Genomic DNA, 17,229 nt, shown 5'->3' on the forward strand with positions numbered 1-17,229 from the left:
TACAGATCATAAATCGTAGAGGGAATTAATCTGCCACCGTTGCAGTTTTTGCACAAATTTTTTTACTATGGCATTCCAATCCGTAGATTTTGCTCACGGAAACGTTGCAAGACATGAACGAGTAAATGGCGGACATGGTAAATAACCTCAACACAAAGGCTGTTTTGTTAGAAAAACATGGGGTCCCACTTTGCTTGGCGTTTTTGGTGGCTGTGGCTGTGAAAAACCAAAGACCAGTCCTCTTTCCTGAAAAGAAACTTTCTCTCTCTCTCTCTCTCTCTCTGCCCCTTTTGATCATAGCTTCCGTGGTGTTGGTTTCTGTTCTTGCCAATTGGAATCGGTGCATTGCCCTTCCCGGCGACCCCATCTGAGATTCGGTCATACCCAGATTGGATCCTGACCTCTCTTTTTGCAACATTGATCCAGATTTGTTCATTTAGAATTAGAATGAGGTGAGATGCCCCTATCAGAAATAGGAAATATAATGTGACATAGTGTTGTTAAAGCAATGGGGAGATAAAATCCGAATTCAGAATAGTTTCAGAGTGTGGGTCAGATTAATGGGGATTTGCTTTAGCATTGAGGAACAGCTGCACCAACATCAACATCACCAATCTCTCAGCAAGGGTCCAGGTTATTTTTAATTTCATTTCCTCTTCCTGCAATCTTTCCTTTTTAATTTATTTGTTATGGATATGAATTTCTGTTCAAAAGTTTATTCTTTTTGAATATGCAAATTTATTAGGTCGTCACATTGTTAAGACGTGTTCTTGATCTTTGATTATGATTGGGATTCATTTTACACGGTTTGAGGTCTGGATTTGTTAAATGTTGTTCAATTGGATAGTTTTAGTGTGGGGGAAGGTTTGATATCCTAAAGTTGATGCCACTACTGTTTTCAGAGTTTAAAGTTCCCAGCTTGTTACATGTCATACATTTGGAAACCAGCCTAAAATTTATTGCAGAAAACTAGAGAATCATACCAATAATTGATTGGATCGAATTTGAACATCTTAGAACAAGTGAAGTGTGAGTGCTTTCCAATTGTGCCTTGGGTGACCCATCTTTTTACACCCTAGTATAAAATTATTAAATAAGGATGCGTGTTGAAATTTCATGCTTCTATGTTTGCACATTTAAGAGATTCAGGAACCTTTAGTTGGTACAATATTTTGTTGTTATGAATAACTTCAGATGGGGGACTTAAATCTACTGCATCTCCAACAAAACTAGAAATGCAGGACTCTCCTGAAATCAAAAAACCAAGCATCATTCCTTTGACAGCCAAGGATGTCAAAGATCTCCGGCAGAATCCTGGATATAACAATGTTGATATATTCACTTATGAGGAGATGAGGTTGGTCACAAAGCAATTCCGACCAGACTATATTCTTGGCGAGGGTGGCTTTGGGGTTGTTTATAAAGGAGTAATAGATGAGAATACGAGGCCTGGTTACAAGTCTATGGCAGTTGCTGTTAAGGAGCTTAATCCTGATGGGTTCCAGGGTGACAGAGAATGGCTGGTAATCTCCTTGTCTTGTTTTCTTGGCATCTTCTATGTAATTCTTATAATCTGATATTCATTGTTTGTGCTACATCTACATCTATGGATATATAGCCTTCTATATCATTGCCAAATATCAGAACAAATTTTATCTATAAAACACCCAAAAGAATAGAGAGAGAGAAAGAATATGTGAAAATTTTTTATCTAGAGGAAGAAGGATGGTTGTATATATTGGCAGGATGTTGTACTATCATGATTAGGAGAATCCAGTTTAACAGAATGTGGTAATTGCACAACTTACCTCATTATCGTATAAATTTAGTAGTTTCCCATGATTTGAATGCATTAAATTTCTTGGCCAAATTCAACTGTGTTACTTAATGCCTCTTTTTGTTTATATAGGATAGATTCCGAGGATTGTAGCACACAGGAACTAGAATTTAACCATTAAATTGATGTCTTAGATCGGTAGGGATTTGCTTTTGGGTATTTGGAATTTAGCAACAAATTTTAAAAGTTTCATGTGATATATCATCTTATTTCATATCTGAGAAGATTTCATTTAAAACCAGCTGTTTAGGGTGGCTGTTTCTCTTTTCTATGGATGCATTCTTATTTAAACATTTAGCCAACAAGTAAATGGGACCCACAAAATTATTTGTTTTCAAGTTAGTATGTTAGATAACAACATGCCTTTTTTTTTTTTTTGTCTATTTAGATTAATGATTGAACACAGATATAATTGCTTCTGTTCGCACATAATTGTTTGTTGCACAGGCTGAAGTCAATTATCTAGGGCAACTCAGCCATCCAAATCTTGTGAAGCTCATTGGATACTGTTGTGAGGATGAACATCGGCTGCTGGTCTATGAATACATGGCTAGTGGGAGCCTCGAAAAGCATCTTTTTCGCAGTAAGTGGTGGGAAACAAAATGATTTTAAGTCTATGGGACCTAGGAAATAAATTCTATATGAAACTTACATAACAACCATTTTTTTAACATATCTGTAAACAATTTGAGAGGATACAAGTACCATGTATTACTTTTTCATGTAAACGAAGTAAGGCCCTAATCTAGTTTTCAATTATTTTCAAAATTACGGGCTATCTTATTTACAGTATGCTTTTATATTTGCATACCAGTCAAGTTATTAACTAGTTAACTGCTTCCCCGTTCTTGTTCTGGTTACACAGTGTATGCCACCTTTTCAAAACTTGAGAGATGAAAACATATTTACAGTAAACTTATGTGCCTGCAAATGAGTTGCATGTTTGTTCTAGTTGCTCCATGTGCTAGAAAGTCACACTATTTCAGGAGATTTTGCTTTTCGTCTATTACACGGATCAATGTCTTCATCTTTTCTCAAGAAATTACCTTCCATTAACGGAATGAAAGTGTCAGGAGTGGTTTTAACTATCTTTGATTCATTTATGTACTAATGCATGTGCATGCTTCACATTTGAGGTTATGAATATTTGTCAAATTAAGTTTTATTTTATATTAAAAGAAACTGTTCTGCCAGAAAATTTAAAATTAAAAGTAAAATAAGATAACAAGCACTCCGACAGAAGGGAAACAGCATAAATTTATGTTTTTTTGGAGGGTAAGGAATGGTACTGTGTGTATGCTTTTAAGCTTAATGTCTATAAGTATTGATAATAAAACAAAATCACAAAGTTTATATTTACCTCAGACTAAATATTGGGTCAAAAAGGTTTGATCCATTAATTTACTTAACACTCCATAACTTCCTTGATCCTCCAAGTGTTACTAGTATTTACATCCATTTATGATTTGCATATGGCTGTTCCGGCCCTGGAATTGCTTTAGATTGTATTACTGATAAATAATATTAGGGATCAAGAGCACCAGAAAAAATATCTGCATTGCGCCCACATATCAAACAAAGAGGTATCTCTTTTCCAGTATGCTGAGAATGGAAGCATTTTTTTGTTTACCCTATTTATTCTTCGTTGTTAGGAGTTGGTTGTAGTTTGACCTGGTCAAAAAGAATGAAGATTGCTTTAGATGCAGCAAAAGGGCTTGCTTTTCTTCATGGTGCAGAAAGACCTATCATATACCGTGACTTCAAGACATCAAACATCTTGCTGGATGCGGTTAGTCATCATTTCTTTGTTATTCATCAGTTGCCTGTACATTAATCAAGTTCATCTTATTTTATGGACTCTTTAAAAATGGGAATATTTATCAACCTGAACATGATCTTTGCTGAAATTCGCTTTTTCTTTTTAGAGAAAATTCCTTAATCAGAAATAGCTCCTTAAAGTCAAAAGCTTTACAGATGATAGTCATTGGATGTTTCCTTCTGACAAGTAGTACCCATACCTAGAGTTTAAATGAAACTTACTCTTTTTCATGAATGTTCTTTTATGTGGAAGTTTTAGTTTCTATCACTAAAAATGCATGTAACTTGTAGGACTTTAATGCAAAGCTGTCAGACTTTGGACTTGCAAAGGATGGGCCAATGGGAGACCAGACCCATGTGTCAACACGAGTGATGGGCACATATGGATATGCTGCTCCTGAATATGTAATGACTGGTTAGTAATTAATTATTCCGTTTCAAGAGAATGTGAATCTTCATCATTGCCAAATAAGTGAGGAAGATTTTCAGTCTTAATGGTAGGAACTTCATAGTCGATTATTGATAGGTTTTCTGTTATGAGCAGTACTTAGCATTCTGTTTAGTTGAGCAGGAGTCGGAGAAAAGCAATTTTCAGTCTCCTTTCTCTTGTTTAGGGGGAACATATACCCGGTGTTTTGGTATTAGACATCTTGATATTCCAAAGATGTAGTTTCCCTTATGTGAAATCAAATGTCAATATTCAACAGTAATTTAGGAACAATTTGAACTTTATTTTCACAGCCAAATTGTTTAGAGTTTTAAAATTTTTTTTTCACTTTATGACTAGAGAAATTTTTGGCATATAGCTTATAAGTGGCAAAAGGGTAATTTACTAATACATTATTGAAAAATAATAAAAGGAATAGATGAGGGTAAAATAAACAAACAACTTGGTGGTTTGGCTGTTGTACGGTTAATCACTCTGATTCTGTTTGTAGTAACTCTTTGTGTCTTGACGCTTGTTCTGTCTTTTCGTTTCATTGAAATATACTATTAAATAAAATTGATTTCATAGATGTATTTTATAATAGGTAGAATAAAAATAAAAAAGTTTTTTGCACTAAAGTTGCACATACCAATAGAGGGTGAACTTATGTATTTCTTAATTGAAGCATCTTTTCTTCAATGTTGTAGTTTAATGAAATAAATGTGGTTCCATTAAATCAGAAGAGGACAATGGCATATTAGGGTGTCAGCTATTGGTCGTAAAGAGAAACTGGTTTAACTGCCAGATAGGAAGTGATAGAATAGTTTGACCTCTTGATGCACTTCTTTTGTTTTATCCTTTCATAAACTGACTTATCTGTACTCATGATGTTTAATTATGACAACACTAGAAATGATAATAGCTAACCAAGTTGCAGCATTGATATGACCAGGCCATTTAACGGCAAGAAGTGATGTTTATGGATTTGGAGTAGTGTTACTTGAGATGCTCCTTGGAAGGAGAGCAATGGACAAGAGTAGGCCTAGCCGAGAACATAACCTGGTTGATTGGGCTCGTCCCCTCTTGAACCATAATAAGAAGCTTATGAGGATCTTAGACCCTAGAATGGAAGGTCAGTACTCAGCTAGAACTGCAATGAAGGTAGCCAATTTGGCATATCAATGCCTTAGCCAAAACCCAAAAGGGAGACCTCTCATGAGCCAGGTGGTTGAATTACTTGAGACTTTTCAGACAAAGGAGGTCAGTAATGAAGAGGCAATGCTTCACACTGGGGCCAGTGGCATAACCCTTTATGAAGCTCCCAGTAATTGCCCCCACACTCCTGCGAAAAAGAGCAATCCTGCCAGAAGTGAAAGTCACAGAGAAGGGGACGCACACAGAAGGAAACCAGGAAATGGAAGAAGCAAGAGTGAACCTCCCAAAGAGTGTGACCTTTATGATCCGCCTCATTTTGAAGCTGAAGATAAATCTGAATCTAACAGAGGTTGAACCTGTAGCAAAAATGAGTGGAAAGTTAAAAACTGTTTAAAAGATTCACCAACAGATCTATCAATTTGGTGTTCAGAGCTGCCACTTGCTCTTCCCCTTGTGGTGGAATATTAAGTATTTGGTGTATTTATAAATTTTAAGTGTCAACCATGTGCCTGTATCCAGTATTCTTACGCTCTAGCAGCTCTTTCCATTTTGAAATAGTGGGGAAGAAGGTAAGCAACTGTTGTAAACTGGTCATTATGTGCAGCTTTGAAAGAACAGTAACTTGGACAATCACAGTCCAATCTTCTGTTGCATTTGTTAATTCATGTGCTAGCTGAGCACTTGTAAGTTTTGTCTGCATAACATTGAAACTTTTGTGAATGAAGTTGCAAGTTTCAATTTTTGTTTTCCTTAATATTTTGGCAAATGATGATCATGAACTCCCTTATGAGATGTTGAAAAATTGCATCAGATATACATTCAGATTTCCTCCATTTGTACAAGATATGGATGGTTATAATGTTCAAGGCTGAATGCATAGAAAATTGGTACTTCAACCGCCTGGTTTATCAAAGATTTGGAACAAATTGGGCAGTGTTTCTTCCCTTCTAATGGGCACTATATATCAATATTTGTGCCTATGCATGGAATATATGATGCATAATTTTTCTTTTGAAGGAACAAATGTAATGTTATAAGGGAAACCATAGATTTTTAGGCTCCATTCGAATTGATCATTTATTTTCTAAATCACTAATTGATGCTTTTGTTTTGAATTGTTATTTTGTTTGATAGTGCTTGATGTTTTAAATTGAGTATAATGCCAAGATATTTGCCTTCATATTTAAAATGGATTGCCTCTAATTGCTACAAAATTTTTGAGATAAAAGGTTTTTACATGCATAAGTAATAGTATTTTGGAAGTAACGACCTCCAATGCTTAGCCATGTTTCTTAATACAAAATTATTATTATTTATACCACAAAAAAAAAAAAAAAAAACAAAAGGGAATTTTCAACTGAAATTATTCCATTGCTAATAATATATTTTTATCGACAGACTTTCCACAAAATTAGTTATATAAAAGCATCTTTAGTTAATATCAATTAAAAATAAGCAAATGATGAAAACAAGCAGTCTTAACACAATTTTACTAATTAATTAAATAAAAGAGAACAATCATGCATGTTACTTTTGACAACTTAAAATGGAAACCTGGAGAAGCATTTTAGATACGGAATGAAATACCCAAAATAGGCACTTGAAAAAATATTTAACAAACCTAAACAGCTAACATACAATAGTGCAGTAAAAGGCAGAAAAGTTGCTCAACAGATTGAGCAAATTACATTCAGGATGGACCTCTATATAGACAGAGGGACAACATCTATGTATTCTGCCATCCGAATCTGCGGACAACTTTTCGTTCAACCATCTGATAACTATGACCATTTATTTTCCTGTTAAACAAGAGAAACTATCGTTCAAATTCTCAACAGCAAATAGTAATTCTTTAAGGAAACTAAGAAGAAGCATTTTCATTGAGTGTTTCAAGTCATGATAGATTTAATCATGTTATGATGTATATGTATATGATAGTTCAGGTACCATTAGCATTCATGCAAAAGTTTAATAACCCGACATGACTTCACATGATCCTGTGTGCTATATAACCATTGAACCTCATGTGCCCACACTGGACATTCAGAATGAAAATCATACATTTTGGTCTTAACTGAACAGAAACTTCACCTACTATATGATGCACTTTTAGTTGCAATTGAAGACAATAAACAGTTTGTTTGTTTCTAACACTTTCACTATGATGCTTCAAGGACATAACTTTCTTCAAAGAAACTATGTTGGCAACGCTCAGTCTGAACTAATATGGTACCACAGACAGGTATGGTAACTTGGTCATAAACATCCATTGCTTTAACCTTTAGTGAACATCAAGACACTGAGACACATTCAGAAAATCTTATAGCGAAAACAAGACTATCCAAAATACAAATAGAAAATCACAATGTTAAGTCAGCAAAGAAATTATGACGATGTCTATGAATTCTAAAGAACATAAAATTCATGTCTTACATGACCATACAATCAAGCACAGTTATAAACTCCAAGATTTTATCAACCTTTAGGTTGTAACCTATGAAAACTACCAGTCCTCTCAACTGCCTTTTCGTCACTTTCCTTTCATTTCTTTTCTGTTTTTTCTTTTTCATTTTTTCTCTTTTCTTTTATGGATGGGAGGGGGGTTAGAGTAGGTTAAGCAAAAGCAGAAACTTGGAAGTTATTATCTTTAGCCAGGGTGATAGATAAAATCGTATGCAAGCAAATTTCCTTACCCCATACTTGGCGTAACCTCATTCCCAGTTGAGTGACTGATCTTCTTTCAGCAGGGTTCGAGAATTCCATGTTCATTGCCTCCTGAATTGCATATAACAGTTCCCTTCTTGCTTTTGCAGAGAGAATAAAGTGATTTGGCCCATGGATAGTGTTCAAGTCTACCACCTGAAACAAAAGATCAAATAGGATTAGAGTATTGCTTGAAAACGTGGAAATATCAAATATCTAAAAGAAGTCATAAGCATCTTCCAAGCTCATGACAAGCCCATTAACATTGTTCTAAAGAACAAGGTAAGAGCATTTGACCCATCTTCATATCTTTGTGATCCTTCAGAATAGGTTTGATTTGATCTCTTAAAATGATCAAAATCATTTGTGATGGTTGATAGTATAGCCTACAGCAGCTCTGTTCCTTTTACCTGGTTTCTTTTTGTCAAGTAATATGTTAAATGTTAAGCCAAGAGAAGAAATTTGTTTAAATGGAAGTTTAAGCTATAAGAGAAGCATTTGAGGCAAAAGCATGGAAAAATTTAGAGGGACAAAAAATACAATGATAGAATTTCAGGATTTAGAGAGGATATAGATACAACGATGTAAGTCAATAGTTTCTCTTGGATAGTCCATACACAAAGTTAACAATGCCTAGGTAATTAAGTGACAAAGCAAGGTATGTTGGACACTAATTTTCAGAAAACTGATAGGCAAACATGCACGAAATTTTTTATCAATATTAAAGGTGACATCCTTGGGTTGGGTTTACTAAATGTCTCAAAGAGACAGAAAAATATACATCTATCATCCCCCTGTGATATGTTACCAATATAAATCACTAATACTAAGAGTCTGAACAAAACGGAAAGAGAATGATTGGACACTTGCCTGCTGCAACCAAGGAATAATACAGTTCATAAATCTCTGTTCCAGTAGGAACGATGCCAAAGTACTGAGAATATCGCAGACAGTCTTGTGGGATAAACTTTCTAGAACAGGACCAGTTCTATCAAGAAGCTCAACTAGGACAAGCTCATTACCAGAAGAGAGAGCTTCTGCATATGCAGAGTCTAGGTCCCCTTCACATAGAAGACTTTTCACATGTTGCCACAGACCATTGTTGCTGTCTGGATAGTTCTGTCTGCCACTCACACTTGGAACAGAAGCAGAGGCAGAGGCAGCTTCATTTTTTCTAATATGGCCAATGACTTGTGCCCCCTGCCCAGAGCTTTTGTGCACATCCTTCCCTGTAGGATTTCTACAAATTTTTACAGTATTATTACTCCACATCTCCATACCCTGCTTCACATAATTGGCTGACCTATTTCCGCCAAGTGCTTTTTCCTCCCAAACATCAGAATTCTTTACAGACAGCAAAGAAGGCTGTCTATTACCAATTTCTGCAGAAGGCCTTGGAGTGCAAAGAGACAGTCTGGGAGATGAAACACCTTGGCTATGCTTCTTAACTCTGGAGCTCACCAAATCAGGATGCTTTACTCCCTGCATGAGGTCTTGCACCATTCTATCTACTACATGTTCTAAACTTAAGACCTTTGACTGTAGCATAGACAGGCTATCCATTATACCAGTTGAAAATACCTGGAAAACAATTCTTAATATAATAAAGCAGATGGGGAGATTAAATTATCTTTGGAAAGAAAAAGGCTGACGCCTGTTGTCAAGCAATTACCGTTGGAAGAATAATTTTTTAAATTTATAATTTACAAACCAAAAAACTTGACTTTCAGATAACAAGTTGGAATGCTGAGTTTGTGTTGGCTCAAGGGATTAATGATAGCATAGAATAAGATGAGACAAGATTGATAAGTAAATTGTCTTTGTTTATCTTAGTTTTGCACATGGATAAAAATGTTCTCATCTTAATTTCGGCAATCCTATCTATTTAGGATAATTCAATCTTCTCCCTCTCCATAGGATTTTGTAACCATATCCATGTAAAATAACTAGTCCAACTAACTTCCAGACTTCTCTATTCAAATACTAAAGGCAACAGGCGTAACATGAAATTCATGAGTAAATGAATGCCTTTAGTGCATCTCATTTTGGTGCATGCATAACAAAATTGTAGGATTATCCAATATCCTCCCTCTCCATAGGATATATAATAGTACTTATACAAATAACTTCCCCAACTAACTTTCCAATTCTTCCATGAAAATACTAGAGACAATGAGCATAAAAAAAGAAGTTATCCTATCCAATCCTCCTATATGTACCAAATGAGCCCTCAAGATATTACTTCCCTAATGAAACTCACCACATAGTCATGCTAATAGTCTCTTACAGAAAAGGAAACATCCAAGATGCAAAAGAAAAAACAAAAGAGAACAAGAAAGCCAACATAAAACGAGGACTAAGAAGCTCCAGATTTTCAACTTTATATTCACCAAATTCACAGTTGTGCCAAGGTTGGTCCTACATGGTGATGAAATCTGCATGTGGCAAGCATTTTATGTGAAATCACAAATCCTCAACTCTGAAAGGTCATAATATGGCTTAGAATGGTTTTAGAATTCATTTGATATCATCTTGGGTTTCTAGAATGCATAAAGCATTGAATTTATATCATATAGCTATCCAGGAGTCCCAATTGTGATTTACCTGGAGAAGATCCATCAAGTTGGACTGCTTGTTCTCAATCTCCAAAAGTTGTTTCTGAATGCCAACAATTTCATTTGCCATCTGTGAACAACACCCAGAGACAGTTTGTGGACTTGACTCAGTGACTGTTGAATCAAGACTTCTACGGTCCCTAATTTTTGTGGAGGACACTTCTTCGTCCTCATTACTATTCTCTTCTGCTGCAAACCGCTGATTTCGTCCCAGAGAATTCAGCAAATGCCCCTCCCCAGTATGGTCATGAGAAAAATTGACAAACTTAGGCCCAAAGTTGTCACGAAGAAGGTTGGACATGGATGAACATTCTTGTTTGTCATCCATCGGAACGAACTCGTATCCTATATCTTGTGTACTTGTAGTGTCAGTCGTCATTCTCTCCAATGTCTTGGTGACAGTACTCCCTTCAGATTCTTCATTGTGAAGATCTGATAAAGAAACATTATGGTTCTCTGAAACAGCAATTTCAATATGCCAATCATCTTCTTTGCAATGTTGAGGGCTTTGAACATAATTCTGAGATGTTTTTCTAACAGACAAAGGTATCCTTCTTATAGCTGAGTTTGCAGTAACTTTCTTCAAGCTGACATCCTTCCAACCAGAGTCACTCTTACTGGTGATATCACTATAATCACCTCCACAGAAGTTTTCTGCATAAGTATTAATAAGTAAATAGGAGCATTAAAAGAAGGGAAGAAGCAAGTAATGTTTTACTCTTATATCACGCCATCATGTTGAACAGAATTTGTAGGATTTGCAATTTTCATGTTGACAGAAAGAGTGGCACCTATAGAGTTAATTCAGTACAAAAAGAGACTTCTTCCTGATCCATCTACAGATGCTATGTATTGAATGTTAAGGAACCCAATCATCCCTAACAGCAGACATATTATTCCAACTACCACAAGCAATCAAATATTCAGATAAACGCAAACAGTTAACCATGCCAATGTAATGAATGCAATTTAATTTAATATAACCTAACAAAAAGCATAGAAGGCAATATAACATTCAATAGGAAAAGATAGAATCATCAGCAAAACAAATTTTCCTACATTTGAAATTTACTTAGAAAGACATTAGAGAAAAAAATCTGAATAGGGAAGAGGAAAGGGAAGTGAAAAAAGTGAAACAATATTACAAGTTTTTTGCCATCCACTACTTAGGTGCATAAACCTCTAAAGGGGAAAAGGAATAATTTCTGATAGAAACATATTAAGGTGAATCCTTTAATTGAAGAAGGAGAAAGTGGGCAGGAAAAATCAAGATTACTATTAAACACTCAAGTGTTCTTTAAAATGTGGAAAAGAAAGAAAAAAGAAGTTGGAGTAAGCAGCCCAAGCTCAGTCAGAGACCAGGTATTAAAAGTGTCGAAAGAGACAGAGTTGATGAAAAGACCAACTCAGAGGCCAAAACTATATGCAAGTACAGATAATGACTCAGGACAAGGTCTTTAGGAGCAAGTTTGTTTTCTCATTATGCCGCTTTCCCCTTTTGCTTTCCATTACAGGGGATATCAGCTACTAATTTTTTGTTATCAATCAAAATAAGCAGATAAAAGCATATCATCAGTAGGCAATGCTCTCATATGTGTAGAGCATGCACTGTTCAAACAGCCAAGAAGCTGTGAAAATATTATGGGCACAGGTACTACTAAGAGGTGCAAAATTGCATAAATTCACAAATGATCTGAATAGAAGTTCATTTATAGCAATGTAGTAACTCTTATTCCATAGTATAGGAGCATACCAAACTCTGAAAGTTTGAAGTTGAACATGACATGGCAGATTGAATTTAGGAAGAAAAATATTCATATCAATCTTGTTCCAAAGTTCACTCCAAGTTCAAATGAATATCGATGCATCTATTTGTCAAGAAAGTTAAGCAAGATAACACTTTCCAAGCAAAAACCAAGGACATGTGAAAAGATAGTAATTTTCTCAGAGATGTTTTTCAAGAAAAATATGGAGTAAAACAATTTCAACTTCTCCACAAGTATTTCCCACAAAACATCTAGGTTGAGATTGGCCAGAGCCATTTTGCTAGTGGTTTATTCATCATTTAGGAAACAACTTTCCTTTTTCAACAACAAAAAGCATAAAAACTGAAGGAAATTAGTTTTATCCGACAATAAAATGCCATCTCAAAAAACAAAATCACACAATATTGAACAATTAGCATCTTGTACACATTAATAGTAATGAGCACCAGCCATAAAACCTTTTACAGAGCCATTTGCTAGTAATTTATTAATCATTATTCATTAATGAAGCTAATACTCTTTCCTCACAATCAAAAGCACAAAAACTGAAAGAAACTAGTTTATTACAATCAAATGCCACCAAAATAAACATAACATGCGAAACAAATTTCAACAGGTAAAATCTTGTACACATTAAGAGTAATGAGCACCAGCCACTAAACCTTTTATACAAGATCCAGCCTCAGAAGGTTCAGAAGTATCAGGTCCTGGAACACTTCTCCAGTAATGAAGGGCATGCAGTACTGTGTCCCTAACTGGTTTGACCTATAAGAGACAAGAAGAACCTAACAAACCTGGTACAACCATTCGTGAGCTAATTACCTACAGCAAAAAAATCTTTAACAAATGCTAACCTTGTCAAAACGACATGACTCAAGGGAACGGATGCAGGATGCCCTGAAAGTTCCCAAAAAAGATGCACCACTTGAAGCAATCTCCCCTAATGCCATAGAAGCAGCTTTACGTGTTGTCCAGTCACTGTTTTTGAGACCTTCTTGAATGCTAGCTATTGCTGCAGTCAGAAGACTTTGTGTTGTAGCACCCCCTGCCTGGAAGGAGTATTAAATGCAAGTTTTATCCATAAATTAAATAGTTATGTTAAAGCAATGACCAAATAACAATGATACTCAAGGAGTAGCAATAATACCAACTCTATGAATTACCAATGATTGAAAATGACAATTTATAGTGTAACTTGCTTTGTCATTTCTTATACTACAACCTAAAACAAATTGGCAATAAAGGAGAAGCCCAACTTGAATATAAGGTCTCAACAAACTCTAAATGCAACGCATGTGGCACAACACCACTGAACACTTCCCCTCATACATAGACCCAATACTAACAACTAAAAGAAATGGCCTACCATGTGGATGACAAATATTGAGCAATAAAGAACATAACAAACGGGAACAAACAAAACAGGTTCTGATACCATCTTAATATCTAACCTAAAAACCAATTGGTAATAGGTGAAAAGACTTGACTTGAATAGAAGGCCACAGGAGACTGCAAATTTAACCAATGTGAGATAACACCACTTAAAGAGGCATTGACTGCTTAAATTGAGAATCAGATTTATGTAGAAATAGCAAAGCTTATTTTATTTCACAACCAAAAGACAAGCGTAAAGCTAACATTCTCATAGCGCATCAATAGCATGGTCAGATAAGTTCCAATCCGTTTTATTAGGGGATGTCTAAAATCACTTTGATATAACTAAAGACTCCTAAATGCAGGAATAGGAGAGTGCTTCATCATATTTGCAATAGTTTTGGGCATTATTCTTCTAATTGGCCCAAAACACTAGCTCTTTTAAAAGCATAATATTGCTGCCATGACTATCAACAAAGTCAAACAAGTTGTGATGTTGAATGCTACAGAAGAGAATGGTGATGACAACAGTGCTGAATATGGGAATTATACAGATCCATCAGAGATGAAGAAAAGTCTTGGAGTTGAGAAAAAATAACATCTTTCAAACTCATGTGAGGTGCTTGAGCACAAAAAGTACACAAAACTCTAATCCATAGTTGTAAGGGAAAATAACACTGTTTTAAACATTAATGAGGCGTGCTTGCTGACATAGTCTATTCAAAGTTTTGTTGATCAAGCACAATGTTTTGTTTTGCCCATGAGGGTACCATGTCTTTTTGAGGAGACCAAGGTTATAAAATAAACAGGTGAAACATTGCGGCTACAGCAACACTTACTCCTTCAAGCATGATGATGCTGAGATGGTGTTAACTCATACAAAGATGTCAAGGCAGAAAAGCTCAAAAGAACAGCTGGTTCTTTCCTTCTAAAGTGCGTTGATAGTGAAGGGGCACCCTCGGGAGAGCTCCATACTTGACAGAAAGATTTTTATTTTCTTTATAGACGGAAAGAATTGATAATGTATCAATAGCTTGGTTAGGTAAACTTCATCAAGGGCTCTTCATCTACAAAGAAATTCTTTTGGTCCAAGGGAAGATGTCCTTGGTAGGTAATCATGCATTAGAATAGTTGGTCATCAATTTATTTCGAGTTTTGTTGTCCAAGGGTATCTTCCAATTTGTACTTTTAAACAGTCTTTCTAAAATTATAAAAAAAAAAAAAAGAAAAAGGTATCACAAACCAAAGTTTTAGGTATGCCAATGATTCTTAATGTGGCTTAACTAAAACTGCATTAAACTATAATGAAAATGAAAAAATCTAGCCGTAATCTACCCACAAATTAAAAAAATGTTGTAACAATCCTTAGATATCCAAACACTCAAACATGAAAGAATCAGCAGTGTTTCATTTCTAGTCTCAAAACAAGGAAAAACCTAAGTAGATATAAAAGAAGTAAAATCTAGAGAGCATTCAAACCCAGTAGATATAAAACCTAAGTAGTTAACAGATCCTGCAGTTGCAAATTGAATGCAACTAATTAGCTTCATGAGAAAACACACCACAGACAGATGTGGGGAAATTTTCAACCACATCTATGGAAGTCAGACAAGATACAACACATCAGTAAGATTGATATATTACCATGTGTATGAAGCATAAAACAAGTAAATTTTTTTTTTTTTTTTTTGCTCAGCATAAAACAAGTAAACTGATTGGACTTCATGTCAAACTTGGTTGAATGTACAACCAAGTCACGGCCTGGTTGTTACCCTCCTTAGGAAAGGATAAAGTATAAAGTTCGAGTCCCTCTCTTTCCTTGGACCTTCTCATATGTTCCAAGAAAACAAAAAACTTGGGTTTAATCTACTCTTTTATAAACAGAAACCTTTGCCTGCCTTTGTATTAGGAATTATTGTTCGTCTGCTTGCAAATACAGAGAAAACAAGTAATGGAAATAAATAGGTACTAGGTAATAATCGTCAATATTCATTTACAGAGGCACAGCATAGGGAAAAAAATTCCAACGAACCCAGCAGAACAGAATCAAAGCAACATTCTGTATAAACTACGGTTGAAACTGACCTGAATAATGCTTCTGTTTAACTCAATTACTGATGATTTTGCCATCAAGTGTGGATTCTTGAGCAACTTTGTAGTCCGAGTTAACATCCGCTGCAAAATTGAAGCTGGAGGATTATGGGTATTGTCAATGACCCTTACCAAGCACAAAGCTGCACCCGATTGCACCTGCTTATTTTGTTCACCTAATGCTTCGAAAAGTGGCTTCACTAACGCAACAAAAACCCCATTATTGTCAAGTTCCTGATTACTCAATTTGGAAGCCAAAACACCGAATGTTTCTTGGCAAGCATCCCTAACAACCGAGTCTGGGTCCTTGAGCCTCTTAACGATGCTAGCAACCATCTTACTTAGATAGGGACCGATAAGACCCTGATGAAATCTGGCTAACGTAGCCATCAACTTGATGGATTCCTTTCGAACCGCACTCTTGTGCTCTGAATCAGTGTCGAGTATACATGACAAAAATGGGGAAATCTTATCCGGAGTTAAACATTCTGCTGTTTTCTCAAGCTCATCAACACCTATTTGATAGGTATCTCTGTCGGCTAACTTGTTCAGCGCAAGATTCACCTTACTTTTAAGTTCAAAAACTACCTGTTGCGAATTAACCTTAGAGGGTCCTTTTGCGTTGGTATGCGTGCGTGCCTTCATCTTGTTACTTGTAATGCTCCTATCTTACATCATCTATGGCCTAAAGAATTTCAAAGGAAGGACCAACACCACTGCTTGAAATCTGAATTAGCATAACAAAACCAAAAAAAGAAAAAATCTAAGGTCCATTTGAATACGGGTTGGAAATATAAAAAACTAAAAGCATCAATTTCCATTCAATTCTAATAATAATGTTAGGGGAACAAACAAGAACCAACTTTAGAAGAAGAATTGTTACATTTTTTATCCCATAAATGGTAGTTAATTTGAAAAACAGAAAACTCTGAGGCCTAGCACAAGAACTTAACCAGGAAGATACCAATTTCAAATTTTTTACGTACTTTCTCCTCTTTTTTTTCCTTAGATTTTCTTGTTAAACAAACAGAAACATAGCTTAAAGCACCATTTCGAGAACAGCATAAAATGTCAAGAAAAAAAACAAAAACACAAAACACACAAGAAAGATCAGCTTACTTTAGTAATGAAACGCAGGACACTCCAAGGATGCAGAAAACTCAAATAACCCAAGCAAGCAACATCATTTTACTGCAAATGGAAACTTAAAAAGTTACTCTCAGCTTCAAAGCTGATTAAAAGTGGAAAATAAGAAGAAGAGATTCAAAATAATAAAATAAGGAAGGGAACGAATCTCAGAGTTGTGATTTCAAGAAAATCTTACCCGCACATATGTGTTTTTGTTTTGGTTGCCTTGTCGTTTTGCTTTGCTTCAGTTTTCGCGCCTACTCTTTGTGTTTCGAATTTTGGGGAGCGCTTTGGGCTCTTGCCCTATCACTTCCG

At 35.5% G+C, this 17,229-nt stretch overlaps 2 protein-coding genes across 4 annotated transcripts; one reads left to right on the forward strand and one right to left on the reverse strand.

The window, feature by feature from the left end:
* Positions 1 to 230: 230 nt before the first annotated feature.
* On the forward strand, positions 231 to 5,975 carry LOC18589165 (Protein kinase superfamily protein). 3 transcript variants are annotated; one of them, XM_018127904.2, is made up of 6 exons: positions 231 to 633; positions 1,195 to 1,523; positions 2,285 to 2,420; positions 3,490 to 3,626; positions 3,947 to 4,070; positions 5,035 to 5,975. In XM_018127904.2, exons 1-6 carry the CDS (start codon positions 561 to 563, stop codon positions 5,589 to 5,591), a joined length of 1,356 nt encoding a protein of 451 aa, XP_017983393.1. In that variant the 5' UTR covers positions 231 to 560; the 3' UTR covers positions 5,592 to 5,975. The 3 variants fall into 3 exon arrangements, with proteins under 3 accessions (XP_017983393.1, XP_007014086.1, XP_007014087.1); XM_007014024.3 differs by having other exon boundaries at positions 232 to 633; positions 1,234 to 1,523; XM_007014025.3 differs by having other exon boundaries at positions 233 to 633; positions 1,242 to 1,523.
* A 740-nt stretch (positions 5,976 to 6,715) lies between these two features.
* LOC18589164 (ARM repeat superfamily protein) lies at positions 6,716 to 17,229 on the reverse strand. The gene is made up of 9 exons (XM_018128507.2): positions 17,111 to 17,229; positions 16,906 to 16,977; positions 15,781 to 16,513; positions 13,176 to 13,370; positions 12,984 to 13,086; positions 10,545 to 11,209; positions 8,811 to 9,521; positions 7,931 to 8,096; positions 6,716 to 7,036 (listed from the first exon to the last, which is right to left on the reverse strand). The coding sequence occupies exons 3-9, from the start codon at positions 16,429 to 16,431 to the stop codon at positions 7,029 to 7,031; spliced, it is 2,499 nt and encodes an 832-aa protein (XP_017983996.2). The 5' UTR covers positions 16,432 to 16,513; positions 16,906 to 16,977; positions 17,111 to 17,229; the 3' UTR covers positions 6,716 to 7,028.

The sequence above is a fragment of the Theobroma cacao genome, chromosome 9 (genome assembly GCF_053813885.1).
Source record: "Theobroma cacao isolate CCN51 chromosome 9, ASM5381388v1, whole genome shotgun sequence".
NCBI lineage: Eukaryota > Viridiplantae > Streptophyta > Magnoliopsida > Malvales > Malvaceae > Theobroma > Theobroma cacao.

Excerpts from the sequence above, each read along its gene's own strand:
- LOC18589165 (XM_018127904.2), top strand. The coding sequence starts at position 561 with ATGGGGATTTGCTTTAGCATTGAGGAACAGCTGCACCAACATCAACAT. Across the intron at positions 3,627-3,946 it reads CAAACATCTTGCTGGATGCG|GACTTTAATGCAAAGCTGTC; the intron begins GTTAGTCATCAT and ends TGTAACTTGTAG. Across the intron at positions 4,071-5,034 it reads TCCTGAATATGTAATGACTG|GCCATTTAACGGCAAGAAGT; the intron begins GTTAGTAATTAA and ends TGATATGACCAG.
- LOC18589164 (XM_018128507.2), bottom strand. The coding sequence starts at position 16,431 with ATGAAGGCACGCACGCATACCAACGCAAAAGGACCCTCTAAGGTTAAT. Across the intron at positions 13,087-13,175 it reads AGTCATGTCGTTTTGACAAG|GTCAAACCAGTTAGGGACAC; the intron begins GTTAGCATTTGT and ends TGTCTCTTATAG. Across the intron at positions 8,097-8,810 it reads TTATTCCTTGGTTGCAGCAG|GTGGTAGACTTGAACACTAT; the intron begins GCAAGTGTCCAA and ends CTTTTGTTTCAG.